This window comes from Mya arenaria, chromosome 5 (assembly GCF_026914265.1).
Source record: "Mya arenaria isolate MELC-2E11 chromosome 5, ASM2691426v1".
NCBI lineage: Eukaryota > Metazoa > Mollusca > Bivalvia > Myida > Myidae > Mya > Mya arenaria.
In genome coordinates, this window is record NC_069126.1 from 39612346 (window position 1) to 39620569 (window position 8224).

At 33.4% G+C, this 8224-nt stretch overlaps 1 protein-coding gene across 1 annotated transcript in view; it reads right to left on the bottom strand.

Annotated features, from left to right (window-relative positions):
• Nucleotides 1-7880, bottom strand: part of LOC128235679 (peroxidasin-like) — a 28114-nt gene extending 20234 nt beyond the window's left edge. The window contains exons 1-3 of the mRNA XM_052950482.1: nucleotides 7835-7880; nucleotides 4100-4450; nucleotides 1327-1593 (exon numbers count right to left, since the gene is read on the bottom strand). Coding sequence (XP_052806442.1) covers nucleotides 1327-1593; nucleotides 4100-4450; nucleotides 7835-7880 — 664 coding nt within the window. The remainder of the gene's footprint in view (nucleotides 1-1326; nucleotides 1594-4099; nucleotides 4451-7834) is intronic.
• Nucleotides 7881-8224: the final 344 nt, after the last annotated feature.

The window sequence follows — 8224 nt, forward strand, 5'->3', positions numbered from 1 at the left end:
CTCCGAATTTATCGCAAACATTCATTTTACATATGACATAGACCCTCACGAGTGATCCATTCTTTAAACCACTTCATTCCGGTTCCGTGCGTCGGATATAAGATCAATTCAACGCATATATACATTGCAGATTTTTCTTGATTTATTTTAGTGCAAAAAATAGACATAAAGACATTTTCAACTCGATTCTTTTAACAAACAGAGTTCAACAAATCTAAAACTCATCCATCTTTTAGAACATTTTTAAAAGCTATTGCCATTTTTTTAAATGATTGAAGGACATGTTGAAAGGAAAATCATATTGCTGAGGATAATCCTTAGTTTTGAATATACTTTTAATTGCTATATTCATTACTTTACATGTAAACAAATGTTTGTAAAAGTTTAATATAAATCATTTGCGAAAGAGTGTGACAACAGGATTGGCACTGTTACTGATGACGATTTGGTATCTGCACATAAATTGCACCAGGCATAGTGAACTTGATTGAAAGGCGCCTCGAAAATTCCCGCCTAATTTCAACTTACATATGACGTAAACGCTCACGACTAGTCCATCTTTTGTAACACTTGATTCTGGGTTCTGTGCCGTACAAATATAAGATCCGGCCTCTCCTCGCTCAATTTGACCGAGAAACAGCTTTAGAGCTAACACTTACCCCTGACCTGGACCACAAGTACGTACAGGCCGGGTCACACGTACGCACATAAATTCTCTCATTCTGTATGTAGTGAGAGAAGGTGACAGAGATATGTTGTTGGGACCATTTGAAATTTTGATTGTCGTTATATATCAATATATTACTTACTAGAATAAAGCGTTACCATTAATCTTCAACATCAAAAAAAAACTTGTTTGTCACAATTCCTTCTATTGGCATTCATAATTGGCAAATCTTAAAACATGTTTACCTAAAGAATAATCCGACGTACTTTTACATACAATATAATGCATTTCATTGCATAATTTCTAGGTTTTATTCATGACAAAATCCTTTTTCCTGTATATTTTAGAGCAAATTTATTTCAGCAAATAGAGTAAAACATATCTTAGCCAATATACCTTTAAGAACATTAATTTTGTTGAACCTTTTGATTTTTACTTAAATGATTGAAGTACATGTTGAAATAAAAATCACTCTTTTTTGATAACTGTAGTTTTGAAATGCTTAAATGATTAAATAAACATAAAAACAAAAACTCGTAAAAGAACAATGTTTATATAAATCATTTTCGAATATTGGTGAAAACAAAATCGCCGCTGATGATGTTATAGTAAATTTGACTGAAAGGTGCACCAACAATTGCTGTATGCATTCAACTTACATATGACATCGAGGCTCACGACTGGTCCATTTTTTGAAAAACGTGAAATCGTGTTCTGAACCTTACACATGTAGGTTCCTGCCTCCCTTCTCTCCGCCTGACCGAGGTCCAGTGTACCTGTAGCACTGACCGTTTTTCCTGATGTGGACCATGTGTACGAACAGGCCGGATTACATCTGGCTGAACAGATTATAGCCTCTAGTTGATTTCCCTCTATCACCCTGTACAACGTAGTAGAAGGGGACAGAATTACGTTGTTGATACCGTCTGAAATTGTTATTAAAGCTATTAAAAAAAATCGCAATAAAATATCAATACAGGTTAATATCCTCATGCCGGGAAACACCAGAAAATTTCTAAAGGCTTTCATAACTTGGTCGAAAGCAAAAGTAAATAAATACACGTGCTCCAGATGAGGATCAATGGTCAGCTCTACAGCCACACTGGACGACGTACACTTTTTGCATGTTAACAGTTACTTTAATCATTTATAAGCAATGCCAAAAGGTTTCACATTTGTTATAAGATGTAAATGAATTCTTAGATTTGCTCAACTTTGTTTGCTTTAAAAACCGACGCAAAAGAATCGGATCAATATTTAGATGCAATGTAGAGGGAATAAACGTTATACTTGAGTCATAGTTTCACCAGAATTGTAAACCAATACTTACTAAAAACAACAGTAGATGCCTTTTTTAAATGACAAAAATGCATCATTTAAAGAAGAGCGTATATCATTGCTAAGCCTATTTCTACGATTCGAATTATGTCATGCGATAAAAACATTAAGGATATTACCATAATTACGTTACGCAAATAGACAAAACCCTTTTTCTGTGTACTTTTGTTGAAAAAAGTCAACCTCTTGTTTGAAACCATCCTTGGCACCCTAGCGTGTCATAACCTATATGATACCCTGGGCAAATTGGCTAGGGAAACATCGTATAATTTGAAAATTTATAAGCATATTCCGACCAATGAAATAGCCGATAACAAAAAGGAAAGAATCTCCTTTGTGGAGAGCTATCGGTATATAACAATTTAACAACATCCTGCCTAAAACGATTTGTAAGCCGTGATCTCATTGGATTATTTCGAACCGAGATTACATACGTAACTTCTCGGCCATTTCCGCTCCGCATGAGGTGTGTCCCATGCGACCAATCAAGCGGCTGGAATCTCACCTTATTAATTATTCATGAGTACGATATTTTTACAGCCTATACTGGTCACAATAACTTTGTGCATGGTCCAGATCAAGGTGCATATCATATCCAGTGCATTGCCTATATCTAAATTGTTCCTGCATTATCCGTATCTTCCTTTTTTGTTTTGAGTAGAACGATGATTTGAAACCCATACCCTGCAGGCATGGGTCTTACAGACCTGCATTAGGTGATAAACATAATTTACAGATGCAAGGATACAAATTCTACTCTGGCATCAATCAGTTGTATGGTGAACTATGATTGACTGAGACAACATAATATCGACTGTGTATTTATCCCCATCAATTGAATTTGATTTGGACGAGCATGAAATTTGACGTTTTATTTTTGAATAGTAATACAAGACATGACAACAACAACAAGGACAATTCGAGATAAAACAGATTAAACAAATGATATTAACAGTTTTAAAAAAGGCACTTAAACAATGTGACGGATAAAAAAGCAACGCGGAACAAATATTAATATGGAAGAATATTGTATTAAAAAAATGCAACAACACAAATCAAAAGAGAATATCGAGAATCGAGGGGCTTGAACTCTCAACTCCTTGCATGTCAGCTCTTTGCCAAAACTACCGAGCTATTAAAGTCTGTTAAAAATGATTTTGAATTGAAATATATTGAATTGGCTTGACGTATAATTCTCGTAAAACATACGGTAGGTATCTAGTATAGACCGAGGATAAAAGTAGAAAAAGCACCGTGAATTAAGCATATTACGTTTATTAACAAAACAACCCAACTCTCTACGATTTAGTCCATTACAGAAGAGTAAAAAATGATATCAAATATTATTACTTTAGAAATATCTTTAAACCGAATATTTTATCTCAAAGTTTAGAATTGCTGTGATCAATGTGTTTGTGGTCGTAATTATCAATATATATATATATATTCCTACACGAATTTATGTGATCAGAATGATTAAAATGCTACGTGTTTTGTATTTTAAATCCAAAACGAATTGTCGATGTCAGATCTATTCAACATATTTAGGTGCATTCTGAAAGCTTCATTGAAATGGCTTTATTTATCTCCGGTGTTTTCTGTACAATTTATCAATATTCATCTGATAATCCTTGATAAAAGAGATTCTTTTTGGCTAACGAACAAAACAAAACCCAGACCCTTCAAAAGCCAGTCTTAAACGTATTATTCAAAACAAATAATGTTTGGGAAAATAAACAAATACTTTGTCTTTGTCTGAAAACTAAATCGAAATTGTTAGCACATTCACTGATATATAACAATATTCAATTGTTTTATGTTACTTGCCTCAACTTGACATAGTTTCTGAAAAACGAACAATGAAATAGTTACATTTTCTTATGAGCATGGACGGTGATCATGGATACACCGTCCAAAATAGTGGATGTACGGGACGTGTTGCACGTCTTACTTGTGCATGAAATATGCAATTCAATGCTTTCATATGTATGTTCATATGACGGACCCTACAGTTCGAATTCATTTAGTATGTAAACAAGGTTTTGTATTGGTATACATTCCTAAAAGCATCAAATATTGAGTGAAATCACATACCTTGCACGTCAAACTGTATAGGCTCGCTAATTGTGGATGATTTGCCAACTTCGTGATTACACTTCCAATATACCCCGTCATCAGCATTCTGAACGTTGTAGATAGTCAGGTTTAACACATTGTTGCCAAGACATTGAATTCCATAAAGTGATCCGTCTGCATAAACGTTGACACACTCGTCCTGGCCAATCGCTCTTAAACAAGAGTATGCAGGTGCTCGATTCTTAGAACACCACTGGTAATTAAAAGTTGTCACGTTGCTTTCATAGAAACAGGTAAGAGTCAGGTTACTCCCTTGTACAACTGGAACCACACCGGACGGTGTAATAACAGGCTTGGTATGCGCCGACGCTGAAATGTAAGGGTTTTTTAGCAATCAAGAGATCATCAACTGTTTAAGAGGATTGGACAGTGTTAACACACCAACCGGACGTTCCGGATATATTTTATATCAACGGGGTTAAACTAGTTAGCAATGTGGTTCAGTGAATAAAGGAATATGTATATGTTGTTCTTTGCTATCGCGAAAAGCAAAATGTATTTGGCTATAACGTTAAATAGTTATTCATTTACTGAAATATCATTGACGAACCTCAAAATGTACTTCATTAAAATTCAAACTTGAATTGTCATTCACCGTTTTTTCAAGAAATGCATAATCATAGCATCAGAAATGGACTTATATGTGGTCATGAACACTTTAGGAACCTTGTGATTTATATCAAAATGAAATTCCATTAATATACGAACCTATTGTTTGTTTATACGAACATTAAAACTTAGTTCCCCATGACACACTCGCAAAGTGAGTAAATATGAACATGTATAACCTTTACACAGCTAATCAGTGCAATCGGTGATATGTCGTTCGTTTTCGTTTACTAGACATCAAATGACCCTCTGTATTCTACGGAATACTCACATATGATTCCATCATGCCAATTGAAGCAATGTACTAGTTAAGTTTTGTCGGATCAGCTTGGACTGTTTCCTTTTCGATTCGAATCACTTTTTTACTCTACGCGATAACCAAAATGTGACGTCAAAAATCATTTGTTATTACTACGCTGATCCCTGTAAATGGAAATTTGCCTATGTTATGCTACCGATTAAGAAATGAAACGCAATAAAGACCAATTGCTTTGGCAAATTTTCTTTGTAAATTAAGTTTATGCCCGGGAAATGTTCATTTGTAAACATATTATCATATATGTAGCAACTCCCGCATGTTCTCAAGGCTGCACGGCTTTTGCCTTTACTTAATCACTCCATTATTGACCTGATGATAGATATAAGCAATCAGGTTTGTGAGACAATTGATTAAGGGCAATCCACTTATAGTGTGTTATATTACTTGGGTCGTTGACAGAGGATTACATAAAGGATTAAATATCTAAGTTAACCAATGTGTAATATACGGTAATTGGCTAAGGTGTAACAAAAAAATACTTTCTCGATCTACCATTTGTTTTGCAATCGACCCTTTTTTGTTTATTGTAGCATACTTCTTCCTGAACATTATTCTTTTTCCTTGTTTAAGTTTAAATTTAGACCAAATATTACTAAACAAATAATAAAATAATAATAGCTCGACCAACCTACCCATACTGTTAGGGCATTGCAAACAAATTATTTAGGCCTAAATTGGGCTAGAAATTGACTTGACAATCATTCTTAATAGGCATTGATAAATTTGTTATGTTTAGGCGCTAAAAAACCTGGAAAGGCTCATAGTATGGCCCACAAGAATTTGTAGTTTATTTATACCTAGCATATATATATATAGTATTCGCAAATGGCAAATTCGATTTTGGCTTTACAGTGTATAATTAACCTTAATTCGTTTGACTTAGAACACTTAAACAACCAGATTGCCCTAAATAAGTTTGAATATTTTCAACTCGGCAAAATAAATCACTAGGTACAATCTTAGACAGGAAAAAACGTTTACGAAGAAGATGCTTCTTGTTTAGCCGAAATGTGTAATATTTCTCTCAAAATTCCTTCCCATAGTCAGGTCTCGATAACGACAAACGTCCAAAAAACAAATCACCAAAAGACCGCTATGAAAAGGTATTGTGATCGGTGAAATAGAAACTTCGAAACCACTTGACTATTAAACAAACCAATTTTGTTAAATGACGCTGATGATGATGAAGCTACCTTAAATCATCGAATGTAAGTTTTTTGTTCTCCAATGTCATTTCGATGGCATTTTTTTTTTGCTGGGTAAATTGCCTGTTCACCCTCAATACACTTACACGTTACATCAAGGTTATATGTATATGTATTTTTTATAAAACTATAGTAAACAAATTATTTTCGTGATCCAAAACAAGGTTTATTTGGATGAAGGAACTAAACCCAAATTGGATGTGGCCCAGGATGCAGTCTAGGATACCCTCTTTATATTTAAGATTAAGAATGCTGCTTCACATTTATATTGTGTTTATGTCTACGTGATACACATAATGTATAGTTGGTCTCCTTTAAATTCATTCCAATCCCTAAACACTTCATAAATATCTCAGAGATTGTAAACTAAATTGCCGGAACAAAAACTTGCTGTCGGCCTGATGCAACATGGATTCCTTGAAAATAGGTGCAAAACTTGAAATGTATTTGTGTAGGAGGAAGGCGAAATACTTTTCTTATTGTTTAAATCTATTTGATTTGAACTGAATTATAAGGAATATATGGTTGTCACGTGAAATGCTAGATATGGCCTTTGTTCAATCTGAATTGTTGTCTGTTTGAATTGAATGTATAGGGAAATTAATAATAAGTGTATAACCTTAAGTCTGAATTGGTTGAGTGCTTATCTATTAGTTAGTGAGATTTATATACGTTTGTCCTTATATTTTAACCAACAATATTTTCGATCACTCACTTGATTGAACAAGACGTAACCACTCAAAGAAAAGTGTTCATGCTTAGTGGTCTATATGTTTTATTTTATTTTATGTAAATTCAATACATATTCATGAAATACCGTGTTACCTACACATTTCTTTCAAATTAAACACAATTTTCTTCATAAGAACCATCGTTTGCGACATTTATCAATCTTTTTTGGTAAATTAAAACAATTGTATTAAATATGGTAAATTTTATTTGGGAGTAAGAGTACATCTTTAACGTTTTACCATTTTATCTCAGTTAAGGTTCATACTAAAATATAATTCGTTAAACAACAAGATAAATATGATTTTTAAAGTTATGAATCTAAACATTTACCTGATTCTTATTTTGTTTTTGTTTTCGTAAACGTTTTTGTTCATGTCATAAAAATTGTTATGAGACTACACCCGACTTTTATATTAGTTGCCCTGAACTTTTTAGCATGAAGTTAGCGAAATATAATGGTATCAGTTTAAATATCGCTGTTGAGACTCATTCGTATATCAAAATTTAATATACAACAAGAAGAGAGCTACTGCACAATGGCTGGCACGTTTGTAGTTTACATCTACATCATGTCAAAACGTATAAACATAGCATAAATGAGTTAATATGTGAGTATATATATATGGAAGGTTAATGTGTCTTCATCCATATTTAATTGTAGCCCAGCTATGTAGAATATTAACCAGTAAAAATGGTCTTAGTCGGACAATACATTTTGACCTTGACTTCAGAGCAAAATTAGTCATTTAATTCAACATTACAAGGCATAAACTATTTGTCATCACATGTATGCGCCAATCAAAAAAATACATAAATCAGTTTACTTACCATAATATACTGCCAGAAGGAAACGTAAAACATCCAACAGCCACATAGTAAAATAGAACACTAATACTCAGGAAGTTTAGTAAAACATTTGTATATAAATCGAAAGTACTTCTCGGTAACCAGTCTCCATATATAGAAACAAAGCAAATATGATCGACGCCTTTACTTATAACGTACAATAAAATATGTGCCTGTCTTAAACCAAGATAACTTAAATTAAATGTTGAAACATGCATCTTGTATATACAGAAAAAACATCGAAAGTTTAGATGTAGAACTCCGTATTAATACTATTTATATCAAAAGCAAAGCACTTAAAATAACATGCCGAATCTGGCATAACGCGAAAACCATTAAGAGAACATTGCCTACGTGCATGTACACACAACT